At 39.9% G+C, this 17,813-nt stretch overlaps 1 protein-coding gene across 4 annotated transcripts in view; it reads left to right on the forward strand.

Moving 5' to 3' along the window:
* LOC125905619 (astrotactin-2-like) overlaps positions 1 to 17,813 on the forward strand; it is a 431,706-nt gene that overhangs the window by 325,380 nt on the left and 88,513 nt on the right. For all 4 annotated transcript variants that reach the window (XM_049603723.1, XM_049603724.1, XM_049603726.1 and 1 more), the window contains 3 exons: positions 11,821 to 11,945; positions 15,571 to 15,675; positions 15,997 to 16,176. In XM_049603723.1, coding sequence (XP_049459680.1) covers positions 11,821 to 11,945; positions 15,571 to 15,675; positions 15,997 to 16,176 — 410 coding nt within the window. The remainder of the gene's footprint in view (positions 1 to 11,820; positions 11,946 to 15,570; positions 15,676 to 15,996; positions 16,177 to 17,813) is intronic.

Here is a 17,813-nt window from a genome sequence, read left to right on the forward strand (position 1 = left end):
AACAGACCCCATTTTCATTCAAATGTCTTGATGTGAGAATTCAAGGGACCCCTTTGAAAATGGCCAGTTGTTCCCTCGCCAAATTAATCCTAACTTTAGAGTTTTACTCAGCTCTTTTCTTGATAATCTATGCTCACATGGTTGGTACCAATGTGTGCCACTCATTGTCTACTTTCACAAGATACCACTACCTTAGCACTAACCTAAAAGCACACTTCAGCCTCTCAGATACAGAAATAGTAGCCTCCAGTTATTTTCATGGAAGGGTGGGGGATGCCACTGAACAGAAGCTGCCTTGCCTCAACTTAAGCATATGAGCCATTTGTTTGACATTAATTAAATTCACAGTTCTGAAGACAGAAAATGTATTTTTTTATGTCATATTTTCAGTCATTAATGAAAGTTCTTACTTACAGTGTTAATTGGTGAGATGACATTATGGGGACTCATCGCAACACAGCTTATTAGCACATTTCATGATGCAGTACACACAAACTCAGTTTAATGCAATCATCTACTGTAAACTGTAACTTTGGAAGTGAAGATAAACATCAGCATTGAAATGATCGTCGAAACAGTTATAAATGTCTTCTGCTTTTTGAAGAGCTACTTCCTTGTTCAGCCTTGACCCTAAGAAGGTTACACGTGCTCAATCAGCAGCTGAGCCAGAACAGCGACTCTGATAATCAGAATATAGCCTTTGTAAGCTTGGCACCGAGGATGTGTATGTATATTCAATACTCGTTTCCTCTGGGAATTAGAGAGTCTTTGTTAGTGCTTGCATCAGTCCACAAAGGCAGCTTCTAAATGAGTGGAAAAGAGCATCCTGCATGGCTTACAGTTTGCTGAAACACTTAGGTTTCCTCATTGTTTGGAGAGCCGTTCGAAGCCAGGAGGTACAGTCATCTCTGGAAACTATGGATGCAAGTATAATTCATTTTCTGAACTGATTGTTTTGCTGTCCCACAGTTGTTGCCAAAATCGGATTTCTGAATGCCATAGTGTGTCGTTTCAAACCTGCAGCGTGGGCCTACAACTATTGATACTTGATACAATGTCCCCTCCAAAGTGTTTTGCCAAAAGCTCACATGCTTATTGTTGGTATTTGTGGTTCCTAGAAGGTGTGTTTACCTCCTATTTAGCAGATCATCCACAATCTTTAGACAACGTGAAGGAAAATGTGACAGAGGCAAATCAAGGAGCTCAGTGTCGGATGTGATTTTCCAATACAAGCTGCTACTGAAAAGCAGCAGCCCACATTGTCACCGAGATGAGTCTTGAGGTTGTACATAATGAACTGAGATGTTGCTGAATGTAGCGATTGCGGTTTGATGTGTCCGATCAGTGCTGCGATGTGAGGATGAGGTTCCTACACGGACGAAACAGCACAAGAGCCAATTACCTCAGACAATGTTTAGATAAGTACCACTCAATATCAGTTACACAGTCACAAACTCAGATAAATATACTCACTTCAACCTAAGTGTGAGCACATGTTCTCACACACAAATACAGGGATTGGAAATTAGGTGACTTGTAGATAGCCCTGTATCTATTATAAACTCAGATAGACAGATACACACTCTAACAGAGAGAGAGTCACAAAAACATTTCCCTAAATTGACTTCTAGATAGCTCTTATCTGTGCCTATCACCAGAATGCCTGTGATTTGGGAGGAGAGAGCAGGTGTAGCTGGGAGAGTGAATAAGAGATGGAAGGATGCAGAGAGCAAACGAGAAAGGGTTACCGCTGCGACTGCGCCGAACAAACAGCGGACAACTAACACTCTTTCTCAGGAGAAATACTGACATTGAGAAAAACAATTTCAGACATGAGCGTCAGATTAATAATCAGATGTGTCTTTACTGTGTTTGAAGTCAAATAGTATGCACAGAGGGCAGGAGGAGACAGACTGAAAGAAAACAGGAGAGGAGACATAACACAGTTGGAGCTTGAACATATATACATGAAGCAGTCTTGAGTACTTGTATCCCACCAGATATAAATTTGTAAATCTTGTGTTTTTGAGATTCTCATTTGCATGCAAAGAGTTTGCCTCTTGTAGACTCAAGTAGGATTGGAGGCCTGTTTGGCCAGGGGGGAGCCCAGTGTCCACTGCCTTTAATGAGCACACATGGGTACTGAATGAAACATGAGTAAATACACAAGTTTGCTGGTATTGCCCCTGCAAGTCTAGACTGTAGACTGTATATAAAGATGGACAAGTGAAGTCAAAATATCCTATGTATCCAGACCCCGCCCATACACCCATCCCAACTCAAAGACTGTATATAAAGATGGACGACGTGTCTCCACTTTCTCCCACTGTACAAAAGTGAAGTCAAAATATCCTGGATAGGGGTCCTACCATGTTGCGCTTTCAGAGCCAGAGTCTGTGCAGTAGCAACCAGGAAGTAGAGCCAGGGTATCAAGTTCAGGCCTAAACACCTGTCCCAACTCAGTGACTGTATATAAAGATGGACGACGCGTCTCCACTTTCTCCCACTGTACAAAAGTGAAGTCAGAATATCGTGGATATGGGTCTTGCCATGTTGTGCTTTCAGAGCCAGGGCCCATTTAGGAGCAAGCAGGAAGTGGAGCAAGGGTATCGAGTTCCTGGCCATACACCCTTCCCGACTCAATGACTGTATATAAAGATGGACGATGTGTCTCCACATCCTCACACTGTACAAACGTTTATTATAATCAAACTTCATTGATGTATACAATTCCTGTATGTTAAAGGGATAGTTAGACATTTTGGCAAATCGCCTATTGCCGTAATCCCTATAGTCATATGGGTAGGTACATTACCTTTAATTGTCAGTGCCTGCAGTTCTGAGATTGGTGGGACAGAGTTGCCCGCTGCTTAGCGCACAGAATGGAGGTGAACAGTACAGCCCTTTTTCTCTCTCAAAACTAATCAAATACACCATCAAATGACTCCAAAACGCTCTTGTGGACAACTTGTAGCTTACACATTCACCACGCTATGAAATAATAATGTAATATTACGAGACAGAGTTGTTTTGAAGCCAAATGCAGAGCCGGAACTACATTCCAGACATACAGTACTTGCTGGGCGGAGTGATTTCAAACGTACCCATATAGTACCTATATTGTACCTACCCATATGACTATAGGGATTACGGCAGTAGGCGAATTTGCCAAAATGTCAAACTATCCCTTTAACATGGAGGTGGAGGGATTTATGACCTATACTGCAGCCAGCCACCGGGGGCGATAGAGATGTGTTGGCTTCACTTTTGGGGAGCTCTCATGTTCACCTATCTTTATTGTACAGTTGATGGTCCAAACCAGTCACGAGCAGCGATTGGCAGACGCAACTTTTAGTCATAATGCCACACCCCCTTTTTATAGCATGAAATAACTAATCAAAACCAAACTTATCAGGAAAAATAAACACAAACATATATCAGTGTGAAACCTAAAATGAAGGAAACGATCTTTGGGAAAAATGTATTTGTCATGTAGCCCACTTTGATTTTAAAGTTTGCCCATGTCCTATCTGCTGACATGCAGGTGGTGGGGTTTATGACCTATCCATCCAGCCACCAGGGTACAATGGAGATGTTTTGGCTTCTCTTTTGGGAGCTGTCATGTTGTCCATCTTTGTTATGCAGTCAAAAGTTTAGACGAGGCCCTAAGAAACGACGCTCAGCCTTGCTTCCAAATTTTCCCACTTGCCACTTGTGGTACTGTGGTGAAAAAATCCCCTAATAACATGTTTAAAACTGCGACTGTTAAGGGCCCTAAACTGGAAACACTCCTGTGGGTTGTATTTAGGCTTCCAATTATTTCTCTGTGACCACTCGCAGATATTGCAGCGAAATAATCCACCGTGGCCCAAAAAGCATTTTCCCCCACTGACCACCATAATAAAAATGATGACTGTAAAACTGTTGACAAGACAGCTCAAACTGCAAAAAAGGTCAATTATGCTAATTATTCATGGAGGTTTTATATATGTACATACCACTTCAAGCTGAGAAAAGTGATTAAAAAATCTGTGACATCATCACATTGTAAAGTCTACAAATGAGCCAAGCGGGAACTTGTTGGTGGGGCCAGCCAGAGAAACCCTACTGCACATATTCAGTGGGCTGCATAACCCTGAAGTAAACCCAGAAGATGGAAACTTTTTTGGCAAATGTGCCAGGCAGACAGTTCTCATTGGACTGAATAGGCACCATCTTGGGGTCCAATATCCAGACCTAAAAATTCATCCATGGTTAAGACACACATATGGTCTGGGAGCAGGGGCATTGTAGTGGGGGGAAAGTGGGACTGATTAAGTCAGTCAGAGCCCCAATGGGAAGGGGGTCCTTGAAAAACCTGGATAAATAGTTTGATTTTGTTTGCAGTTTTGTTGTTTTGTTTATTTTCCGAAGTAATTAGGCCATAAATAAATAAAATTGGCTGAATAAATTGAAAGACTGAACTTTTAAAAATATCGGAGGCTCCCTGAGGACCTTCTCACCCTTTAAAGGTGCAAAATGGTTTAGTCCACTCCTGCACTTAATGCAGCTAGAGCCAAGTGAGTGATGTTTATGCTGCTGGAGCACCAATGTACACATGCATTTGTCTAAGAAAGGCAAATCAAGGTTCCAGAAAGGAAAAGAAAGAAAGAAAGGAAGAGGTGAAAAAGTAAACTTACTTTGCAAAAATAAATAAATAAATAAATAATTCAAACAGTGCATTATAGAGACACGGATCAAGAGAGGAAGGCATAGAGCATAGCGTTTGGTGCTACGCCCTTGTCTTGGAGGTCAAGTGTGGTAGGGCCTTGTAGGTGGGTGTTTAAAATAACAGGCTGGGTACTTAAAATATCATCTTAATTTTATTTACATCTATTTTTTTTTAATATCTTAAATTATGCAAATGTAGTCCTGGGTAAAGTTAAATTAGTGTTGATGAATTTCAGCCACCTGTTAGTCCTCATTAGTCACAGTGTGAACAGCAGCTCTGGCCTGAGCTGCTTGTGAGAGCTAGAACAGATCATAAACAACACAGTTTAATAGAATTGAAGGAGTAAAATCAGAGAAAAATTATGGAAGCAGACAAATCAAATGTTCTTGAACATGAAAACACACACGCTACATCTCTGCAAAAGAGTCTGTCAGCTAATATATTTTGTTGATACTGTCAAGCGGGTATGGAAATTGTAACTAAAGAGGTTTGCTAATGACTGACATTTTTACATGTCATCTTAGGAAAAGCACAAGTCTAACAAGTAACATTAAAAGGATATTATGCATTTAATCTAATTAAAGTCAATGGCAGTTGCAAGGCCCTGATGTACGCTGGCTTACTGTCACACTGTCACACAAGGACTGTGGAATTCATTTAATGTTATGTTATTAATAGCGCCTATGCTTTACTATGACAAAATGACTGCTGTGAAATATACCTACTTTGTGTTTTAAAATACAATTTTCGAAATAAATTGTAAGCCTCTATATTCTGGCTAGAGGCATCCATGTCAGAGCAGTCTCAAATGTTAAACAAATTTTAACTTGACACCTTGTTATCAGATGGGTAGGTTATGCTGCATTTGGCATTGTATGCTATTGGCTAGTAGTTCATATTTTATGATGAAATGTAAAAGTTTACACACAAACATTAGCATGTCCCTGGAGCACCGAAGGAAGATGCAGTGAGGTTATCAGTTAGACCTGTAACAAAAAAAAGGCAAAATGTCTGCCTTGACGACGCTGTGTTGCCAGATTTGCTGCTGAAGGCATTTAATAGTATTTAAAAAAAGACATTTTAAAGTTCAGAACAATCTGAATTAAGGGACATGGTGTATGTGAGAGTATTAGAGTAAGAGGAAACAAATCTGTGTGCAGTTCAACATCAACCCTTTCATGCATGAGTTATTGCGACCTTAGTCAAGATTTTTTTTCTCAAGTGTTTTATTCCTCTTTGGGCTTGAAAAAAAATTATGAAGTTCATTTTTTTCCACATGTCTACTCAGATGCACAGCATTTTCAACTGATGAAATATAAACCAATTTCAAGATTGATATATATACTATACAAAAATATATTCTTTATGCTGTTAAACTAAGGTGTTCACATATTTTAACATGTTCATATACTGTTCAATGCCATGGAAAAGCACTGAACTTTGCTCCTGACTCCTCCGCTTCTCCCCACTCCACCTCCCTCTGCTGAACTATATTATTTTTTCAATTATTATTTTCTTCAAAAGTAATTGAAATATTGTCAAAATATTGTTTCTGTTAGAAAAACTGTACATTAAATTCTAATTACATAGATCAATTCATTTACAGCCAGATTAAATATTTCAGTGACAACAAAGTTGCACTAACAGCATTAATTGTAGTTGAAATATAGCCAGCCATGCATGATGTCCAGTTTAAAATTAACACTCGGAAAATTTAACAACGATACTACTCCTAAGATGTTTCTAGGTGTTACCAGATTTTATTTACCTGCCAGGATCTCCTATTATAAAAGGATTCAAGAGATAGTCTTGAGCTGCACAACATGTCTTGCTTTCCTTCGGCCATTTTGGTTTTGAAAGATTTGTGTTGCACTGACAACACCTGGCCAGTGGGTGGCAGTGTATGGCATGATGCACAAGGGTCCACTGCACAGCATCAAAACCCATGCACGACAAAATGTCTTTAAAATAGCTGCCCACTGCAGTGGCCACTATGTATCGTGTTAGTGAAGTTGTTTATTTGTGTTTATTTCTTATTAGCTCTTATCAGTAATAAGACAATATATGCACCGATCGGCCAAAATATTAAAACCACTGACAGGGGAAGTGAATAACTTTAGTTATTTTGTTCCAATGCATTGTTCTGCTGGGAAACCTTTGGTTCTGGCATTCATGTTGATACCACCCGACATGTTCCACCCACTCAAACGCCATTGCAGACCAAGTACCCCCCCTCATGGCAACAGTACTCCCCAATGGCAGTGCCCCCCCAGCAGGATATTGCACAATGCCACACTGCAAACATCGTTCAGGAATGGCCCAAGGAATGTGACAAAGAGCTCAAAGTGTCAACCTGAATGAGCATCTGTGGCACATGCCATTAACCCACCTCACAATCCACTGGACTAAATGGATCTGCCCCCAACACATTGGTGCCAGACACTGCTGGACACTCCCAGAGATCCTGTGTCCATGCCTCAACAGGTCAGAGCCAGATCCGATCCAAGGAGGCCCCACCTTGGATTAGGGGTACGTCCGGGGTACCGGCACATCACAAGAATCCTTGAGCAGATTGGGACCTGGGAAATTTAGAGGCCTGGTCGACACCTTGAGCTTTTATCAGGCTCCACAGGCCATTTCTAAACAGTTTTTGTAGTGTGGCATGCAGCTTTTTTCTGTTAAACGTACATACATACATACATACATACATATATGTATGTATGTATGTATATATATATATATATATATATATACACGTATGTGTGTGTGTGTGTGTGTGTGTGTGTATGCATATTTATAGGGAAACAGAAAACTTGCCAAGGGCACAGAATGTGGTCCAGCACTGCTTGTTAAACTCAAGCTTGTTAAGCTAAGTCAATGATGTCACTTTGAAAAATGTCAGTTTGGCGCAGAGATAATTTAGGCCAGCTAACAGCTGAACCATATCGTTACTATTTGTGCGAGACAGAGATGATCTTGAAAGACAAGCTGTTAGCTCATCTTATCAAGCACAACGGTATGTTTGGGTTGCAGTGATAGCTGCGGATAAATGTCTCCTCTTCTAATGAGCTGTCAGCAGAATAGATGCCACATACCCATAAATACACACGAGCACCGTCCAAGGACCTGGTCTGACTAAAACCGTGCACACTGAAATCTTCAGCATTTACACTTTGACTCTGCTGAATTAGCTGTCTCACCACTTAACCTCAGCGAAAATGCCACGACAGTCTACACTTGCCTTAGATGCTTTCCCTTCAAGAGTACAAGAAGATGACGAAGGAGAGGGTTAAGGACATTTAAAGATTTTATTTGCACTCAGGCATTGAGAATCCTGCACTAGTCCTTACACGCTTTTATCCTCCGTGCAGTCAGTTTTCTATTTCTTTAACAACTCCGCAGTGAACTACGAGACACATCACCCTCTTTAACTGTGTGTCTTTCAACCCAAGAATGTAAAATGGGCGTAGTGAGCAAAGTGGTGTAAATAAATAGAACTCCTTGCACGGTGTCAAGGACAGTCCACATCTGGGCTTGAAAATCCATAAAGCTACATATCATCTAGGTCCACACGCCTCCAAAGGTTCTCTGAGCCTCAGCGTGAAGCTGGCTGATTTAATTTAGCAATCAATATGTTTTCTGTGAGCATAAGCCACGGTAATCTTTTTACAGCACCTCTTCTCTCCCTCTCTCCTCTCATCCTCTGCCCTTGAGTCAATCCTTCCACCCCTGCATTGTAACACTAAGGCTGTGATTGCGTCTAACAGGCTTTGTGGTTAGAGGAAGCAAACAGAGAGAAAGAAAGAGAAGGAACAGGATGAAAAATTGATATCTAGAAGAGTCTCTATGGCACAAGGTCTGCGCTCTGAGACTTGGTCCCATAAAAGTGGATTATGGGAAATAGGCTGCTGCTGCTTGCCAATGCTCTTAGAATGCGGCGAGACAACTCATCTTTTTGACAGGAAATGAACTGCAACTGCTTTGGTTCAACCAGAACAGTCCATCTCCTGAACAAAACTGGAGCAGAACATACACTATCTTTCTACTTGTAGGACTACTGCTATTTATTTTGCAGGTGATTTGTCCAATGTGATATGGCACAGGGGTGCAAATAGAGGGAAAAGTGGGGGAAAAAAGGCTAGGATACATGTTGAGAGCATACGAGATCAGCTCTGTGTGTATTTATGGGTGTTACCTCTTACTATAGAGAGACAGTGTTTGGGTCTTCTTCTTCTACCCTTCCCTTACATTTCCCTTTCACATTACCATTCTCTTTTGTACTTATCGTCTCCAGCAGAGAGAAAGAGAGAGATTCCAGGGGGTCTGTCTTATCTTTTCCTGCAGCTCTCTGTTGTGCCCTCAAACTGGTGGACACAACTGTTTTCTTTATTTGGCCGCCAAGCGTCACACACACACACACACACACACACACACACACATGCTCACGTGTTTTGGCTTTATACCCATGTTATTGATGTTCACACAGCCGGCGGAGAAGCCTTTAATTCCATCGCTCGTGGATGGAACGATTTACCATGACAACAACAAACAGTCTCCACACCTTGATGTGTTTGATTGTCTCAATAATTATGAGCCTCGAACCTACGCTCTAACCTCGGGGAAGCAGAGGAGGAATATCAGCAAATAAAACATTATCATAGAACAAACTTGCAAGACAGAAAAACAGTGAAATCTCCAAATCCCTGCCTCTGAATGATTCAGGAGGCCAGCAGCTGGACGAGGCACTGGAACATGTCGAGATTGTAGATATTTATTGTTGTTGAGTTGTTTTCATGGAGTTCAGAATTTGTAGCTGCACCCCTGACTGTTTAACACAACCTTGAGATAGAGAAAGAGAGTGATACTCACTGCGTGATCAATACATCGATACTATACACATCATGAAATTCTACCAATACAAAACATGGGTGGCTTAATCAGTTCCAAAGGTTTTCAGTACTTATGTATGATGTTTGTGCCAAAACAGCCATGAAATATTTAGCTGGCCTCTGTCATATAATGTGGAAATCAGTGTCCAGGTGTCCAAATTAACAGGGATGTATCAAACTCTGGCTCATAAAGTATAAATGTCCAAGCTCTGACACCATTTTAAAACGTGTGAGGCTTGAAAACTGTCTGCTGGTATGAAACAAAAAACTCTTTATAAACCTCAACTCAACTTCGTCTGCACTGTAAAGTAGGGTAACTGTGTCCCATTGTCCCTGACAGTGACAACCTGATCTCACAGAAATACGTGAAATGACCACGACCTCTTCACACTGCATTCCGTGGTGGCAGCACGTAATGGGTTGAAATTACATGCCGGTACCATGGATACAATACCAATGTAAAGTCAATTAGTACATGGACTGAGACCGCAGTTTAGCCCACTTTAAGTCCTGGTATTGTGACATTTCTCCACCCACAAACGTCACAGAGTTACCTTTCCTCGCTTGCTGTCAGTGAATGAGTTTACCTTGGTAACTTCAAGGGGAAGAACCTCTTCCAACTTTGAAAATCACACCCTGACAGAGAGGGTGAACAAAAACAAGAAGATACTCATAATAAATTTGCAATAAATTGTTTTGAATGACCAGTAATGTGATTTTCCCGTAAGTATAATTATCTTTTTTTTTTTTTTCTAAAAAATGTCCATTACTTTGAAAAATCACACACCCATTTAAAAGAATACTTCACCCACAAAATGATCATTTGTATACTAATTAGTCACGCCATGTAAGCTTGAATTTGTGGGAAAAACACTGTTGTTTTCGCATGGCTCCATGAAAAATGGTGAACACACTGATTTATTGATTGATGAAGGACCAAGTTTGACAACATCAAAACTTTATCTAAACATCCATTTATAAACTCTCACGCAATTCATGCAGTATGACCCAAGTCTCATTTATCCAGTTGTATGCTCAGTACTTCCCAAACACATGGATCTTCTCTAAAAAAAAAAATACCTTAATGGATTCTGGCTTCACTTTCAGCTCAGGTTTACACAGTCAGGTTTTGGTGAAATGCCTGTGTTTGAGAAGCACTGAGCATCAGACTGGATAAATGAGACTTGGATTATACTGCATGAGTTGTGTGAGAGCTTGTAAAATGATGGTTTGATATAGTTTTGCTGTTTTGAACCTTGTCCCCAATCAATCAATTAGAAATCAGTTAAGGAATCACAAATTATTCTGAAACTGACCTGTGATGGAGCTGAGTTTGACTTTGTACAGGTTGTTCGTTGTTTTCCGTGGAGGCATGTGAGAAGAAAGCACAATTTTCTTTACAACATGGCATGACTACTGTAATTGATATACAAATGGTTATTTTGTGGGTGAAGCACTCCTTAAGAAATTATAGGTATTGGTGGAATAGAGTGATGCAGGAATGAGTCCTAAAACTCAAAAATGAGTTGGCATTTTAGCACTCCCGATTCCCTCTTGTCGCAGTCAGTGTTGTTTTTTTTTTAATGGATTTTTGGTTGGATGCCTATAATTAGTTCTATGGACAAACTTAAGAGACTTAATTTTTTTTTTGTCTGACATAAAATACATGAGCACCACTTGTAAATTTTGAGGCCTCTAGGTGTCTTCAAAAAGGTGGTTGCTAATAAGTGGCTAAATGAGACGATAGAATGTCATCATGGCGATCATGGATTTACAGCCTTGTTGTGTTGGTGACACTGAAGTTACGCGATGGTAGTGTAGCTCGTTTATAGCCTAACGTTAGCTTTTTACTTCTGGCAATTGCATTCATGCTTCAAATCATAAAAGTGGTATTCATTTGTGATGATTATCTGGCTGAACAAAATGTGTAAGTATCATGAACTTTTGTGTGCCATAAAGGTTATTGTCTGCAATGATCCAAAATCCAATGGAAAAATCCTATTGGCTTTTGGACAAGGGGAACCAGGGCAATGTTAACCTCTGGGTTGGCCCACAAAAAAATGTCATCCTTGCAGAACTCTATTGTAACAGAGAATGTCTGTATTATAACGAATTAGAAAAAAAAAAAAAAATTGGCATTGCTTATTCATTAAGTGATTGCCTTTTCTTTCTTTCTTTCTTTTTTCTTTCTTTCTTTCTTTCTGTTTGTCTGTCTTCCAGGGACAACAACTTCATCAAGGACTTTCCCCAGCTAGCCGATGGTCTCATGGTCATCCCTTTACCAGTAGAGGAACAATGTCGAGGGGTGTTGTCTGAACCCCTGCCCAACCTGCAGCTCCTTACAGGTGAGGGTGTGTAAATTCAGGGATATGGCCCTTTTTCTCACTCTGTCTCACTCATGGAGAGTAATAGACAAATAGATTTGATTCATTGCATTTTCAGGTGGCAGGTCTATTATCTCTGTGTGATCAATTCATGGTCACTGGCTTGAATAATTTAGGACTGACTGCAGCCAATGTGACTCTCTAAAGAAGAGGAAAAACAGAGCAGCATATCAAACCATGTACTTCTAAAACCTCCAGTAATGTCTCAGTCATGAGATGTTTTAACATCTGTACAGACCTGAGAGAAGTGACATGTTTTATATAGAACTAGAATTACCACCCCATGTTTGTATGCCTTCACAAGCCAGTCAGGTTGAAGTTACAGTTTACATTCATGTCTGTCCAGACTCATACGATGCCATGACAATTGACAATGCTTCAATATACATGGATGCATCACATCCACCTTCAACGCAGCAGCACAGAAGATCTATACAGTAACCACAGTTTGAAGGTGGGCACCCGAGATTAGTGTCACCATTTCAGTATCTGACAAAATGTCTTTTTGTTGAGTTGTGATGCTGAGTAATGGCCAGAGAAGTGTTTCTGAAGGACATTTTCTTTTTAATAATTCAAGTTTTTATTGATTTAAAAGGCTCGGTACATGGCATACATATATTATTTTCCAGGCATACAAGAATACAAGGCATGTATTTTGTTTAATACGGAGGTGGACTCTAGTACGTTTAAAAAAAAAAAAAAGTCTGGACGGACAGAGAAGAAAACAAACTAACAAACACAAACATGTCACACATATGTCCTCACACATCACTCTACAGGGTTGCATAATCACAGAGCAAGTTAAGAATTATGTAGGCTTGTGGTCCATTTTGAGTCCATAACCGGTCCCAAGGAGATACTCCTTTCTCCTGATCGTCGTTTATTCTACTGAGCATACATTCATAAGATGCTATTTCCACCATTGCATTAACCCTCAATTCTGGGGCCTTTGTTGTCTTCCAGTGTCTTAGAATAACTGGACAGACAGTCATTACACCCACAATAGTAACAGAAAATGCACACTTGGATAGTGATGGTGTTTGGTATTTGTGACCGATCCTCAAGTAAACAACTTTCTACTTAAAGGGATTTCTGAACCAAACCAACAACTTAACATTTCTAATACTCTGATCCAGAGTGGTCTGACCAAACTACATTTCCATATACAGTGCAGGAAAGTTCTTATTTCAGTTTTACATTGCCAACAGCTATTGTTATTTAACAGCTTCATTCTGTAGAGTTGTAACAGTGTATGATGATATCTATGCAGTAACTTATATTGTGAGCTTCCCCCTCGCTTCTTTCACATATTTACCACATCCCGACACAATTTTAGACCATCTGTCACCATCAGTTTCTTCCCCAAGGTTCCTTTGCCAAGTCAGTTTCACAGAACCTTGAAGAACAGAACACTGACCTTTTGGATATGAAATGTCATCACTTCATCATTTTATCTTATTAGACATTAGTGGGATGTTTTGACATAATTATCTTGTGAATTGACATGTTTTTTTGAAGACGTTTTGTGAGGTCACCTTGACCTTAGACCACCAAATTCAAATTAGTTCATTCTTGAGTCCAGGTGGATGTTTGTGCCAAATTTAAAGATATTACCTCAAGGTGTTCTTTAGATATCACATTCATTAGAGTGAGACAGATGTGAGGTCACAGTGACCTTGATCTTTTGCCACCAAAATCTTATTGGTTCATTATTGAGTCCAATTTGATGTTTCTGCCAAATCTGGAGAAATTCCCTCAAAGTGGTATTGAGATATTGCGTTAATGTGAATGGAATGGATGTGAGGTCACAGTGACCTTGACCTTTTACCACCAAAATCTTATCAGTTCATCATTGAGTATAAGTGGATGTCTGTGCCAAATTTGATAAAATTCCCTTAGGGTGTTCTTGAGATATCGCGTTCATGAGAATGAGATAGACGTGACGTCACGGTGACCTTGACATTTTACCACCGAAATCTTATTGGTTCATTATTGAGTTCAAATGGATGTTTGTTCCGAATTTGAAGATATTCCCTTAAGGCGTTCTTGAAATATCACATTCATGAGAATGAGACAGATATGAGGTCACAGTGACCTTGACCTTTTACCACCAAAATCTTACTGGTTCATTATTGAGTCCAAGTTGATGTTTGTGCCAAATTTGGAGAAACTCCCTCTTGGTGTTCTTGAGATATTGTGTTCATGTGAATAAGACAGACGCAAGGTCACAGTGACCTTGACGTTTTACTACCAAAATCTTATTGGTTCATCATTGAGTATAAGTGGACTTTTGTGCCAAATTTGATGAAATTCTCCCAAGGTGTTCTTGAGATATCACGTTCATGACAATGATGTGGGGTCACGGTGACCTTGACCTTTTACCACCAAATTCTATTCACTTAATCCTTGAGTACTAGTAAATGTTCGTGCCATATTTGAAGATATTCCCTCAAGGTGTTCTTGAGATATTGCATTCATGAAAATGAGGTGGATGCAAGGTCATAGTGACCTTGACAGCCCAGATTCTAATCAATTCTTCATTGAGTATAAGTGGACGTTTGTGCCAACTTGAAATAAAGTTTCTGAGAATGGGACAAACCGAAAACATAATGCGTCTGGGGGTGGCTATTGCCAGCACAGAGGAATAACAACACTTTGTGAAATGTGTTTGGATGCAAGATCGCATAAAATGATATGGGCTGGCCCTTCCTTATTCTTTATTGTCATTGTGCCGTTATACCTCAAACCCTATCTCAAAGTGCTTTCATAAACACAAAGTATTAGGCATATGCCTGCCCACACACGTAAGCGTGTACTGGACCTTGTAAACTCTAACACTTAACCTCCCGTTTCATCCTTTTATCCTTTCCTTGACTGTTCCACCCCATCTTGTGTGGGAACAGAGTCACTTAGACATTTGGCTTGAAACCTGCACCTCCACCTCTGCTCCCTAATCCCTCCATTAGCTAAATTGGCATTTGATCCACATTGACCCCTGAGATTTTTACTTGGCTTCTGCTTTCACCAGAATTGGACATACACACACACACACACACAAACACACACACACACGCACACATAGAAACTAAATTGCCCCTTTTCTTCACTGTGCATGAATGTCTCAGGTGTAAAACGTTTTCCAGAGGCGCAGGATCAAGGTTCCCGTAAGCAGTTTATTTTTTTCCCTTTCCCTTGCTCTTCACTTTTGTGGCTTTAGTTCTAAACTGGTGTGAAAGTTTGGTAATTGAATTGCAGAGAAAGGCGAGATTGCTCCCACTTCTAATGTCAGCAATCCAATTGGAGTTCAAGTTGCACTATATATCTGCCATTGATCTGGGAGCAGCTGGGATATGGGCTGTGATAATAAATGATGTTAAGGCAATAATAGATAACAATGGATCTGCAATAAACGGTTCAAATGAAATGATGGATTTTATTTATTTAGTCATTTATCTTTTGCTTTCAGCCGCTCTTTATAAATCCCAGTTTTGTCATTTGTTTTAAATTGTTGTATTTGTTGTTTCTGTTCGATCTCCTCTTCTGTCTTAATTTGTCTCCTTGTTCCTGTTTTTCCTGTCTCTCTCAGGGGATGCTCAATTCAGTGAGGCAGTGGGATATCCTATGGTTCAACAGTGGAGAGTGCGCAGCAATCTTTACAAAGTCAAACTCAGCTCCATCACCTTATCTACGGGTCAGTTTCGGAATAATTTGTGATTTCTTAACATCACAAAGCACCACACAGATAACACTAATTAGACCTCAGGGAAATGTTTATGTCTTTAACTGTCTTCCACCAGCCTTTACAGCCTTGATGTATATTCTCCATATTGTCAGAGCATCTATCACTCTATTTGTTTATCTTTCTGCCCTTCATAGATCTTGATTTCGACATTAATAGCACATCAATAACAACACATTTACATCATGTGCCTGATCTTAACATCCAGCCCACCCTTCCTTTCCCTTCTGGTTACAAAGTCACTGTTCTTCCATCTCCTTCTTACCCTGGTAGGCTTTTCTAAGGTGCTGAAGACACTATCAGCAGAGAGCACCCGCGAGGAGCTGCTGGCTTTTCTCCAGCAATATGGCAGCCACTACGTGTCTGAGGCCCTGTACGGCTCCGAGCTCAGCTGCAGCATCTACTTCCCCAGCAAGAAGGCCCAGCAGCAGCTCTGGCTACAGTACCAGAAAGGTGAGCATGCTGACAGACAGGAAAGGAAACACACATAAAGGCTGAATTCTAGAGGGATAAACAGAGATGCCATCCTTTCATTTTTATATACTGGTTTTAAAGGGGCAGAGGCTGAGAGATTTATGTGACGTATCATTTTAAATTTTAACAGCTGTGTCTGGAGGTGAGTAGACCATGTTTTGAGAGAGCAAAAGGTAACTCCAGGAGTGATGGGGCTATGATCAAATGCAAGTAGGGCAACATAACCTGATACAAATACACAGTGAACAGCAGAGCAAGATATACTGTACTTCAACAGGAAGGGGAGGTTATACTGTGTCTGACTAGAAGTTAAACTGGGTTATGTGTAAAGACTTCATCCTGCCTTAATTCGCCTCCTGGTTAAAAGGCAGCATAAGCTGTATGAATTGAATTAAACATAAGTATGACTTAACAGTGTCCCAAAAGCATCTCGCAGCACTGTTCCATTTAAATGGTGTTTTTTTAAATCCTGTTTATTCATGATCCAAAAAAGTGCTGATTATGAGTCTAGCCGTTCAATGCAGATGATTGGCACCGGGGTTTAAAAATAAACAGTTACCTACTCACACGGTAGGGAAAAAAGAAAAACAGATTTTGGGTCAAGGAGGACGAGGATTAGAAGAGTGAATAACATTTTGTGGTATTGTATATATAAATAGAGCTGTTAGTTACTTAAGATATAAAAATTTCACATACAAAACATGATTCACTTAAAAATACATTTTCTAGATCTGACTACTCAACTATACTTAAAATTAGATCCACCTCAACCAGCTACATTACAATGCTTACATGTTGATCTTTCAATATTATTCCAGCAACGTGTGAAATCATGGCAGGTTACTGGATACTTTTATTTTTGATACTTTAAAGGAATACTTCACCTGCCAATGACCATTAGTACAACAGTTACACACCTTGAATGTGTAAAGAAAATTTTGTTTTTCTCACAGGCCTCCATGGTGAACAAGGAATCCAAAAATGGAGAAAATTCTATATGAAAAACACCCCTTCAAAATATCTCACACAACTAGTCTCATTTATCCAGCTGCATGTGTAGTACCTCTCAAACAGACTTTTTGGATGGGAACTATTGAAAGTGAATCAATGCTCTCCTCAAAGCCAGTCTTTATTGACAAGAGTACTTTTACTTCACTGAACATAGGAGCTGCTGGTCTACCACTGTATCAATCAGTAGTTTGTGTTATTGTGTGACTTTAAAAATTACACAAATAAACATATCATTTTAAAATTGTGTATGGAGGTGATTAGACCATTTTTTGAGAGGGCAAAAGGTAACTTCAAGAGTTATAGGGCTACATAACCTATTCTAAATTAAATCAAACCGCCCAATACAAATTAACAGTGAACAGCAGAGCAAGATTTATTTTAAGTCACTCTATAGGAGCTGCTGGTCTACCACTGCCTCAATTGGTAGTTTGTGTTATTGTGTGACTTTGGTAAAATTATAGTTTTTGACAATGGAGTCTGGCTTCAAAGAGAGCATAAATAAGTTTCATTTGCAATTTGATTCCCCTTCGGAAAGGGCTATCTGTTTAGGAAGTAGCCTATTTAGGATAAAACTGGATAAGTGTGACTTGGATTATACTGCACAA

Source organism: Epinephelus fuscoguttatus, linkage group LG18 (assembly GCF_011397635.1).
Source record: "Epinephelus fuscoguttatus linkage group LG18, E.fuscoguttatus.final_Chr_v1".
NCBI classification, from domain to species: Eukaryota; Metazoa; Chordata; class Actinopteri; order Perciformes; family Serranidae; genus Epinephelus; species Epinephelus fuscoguttatus.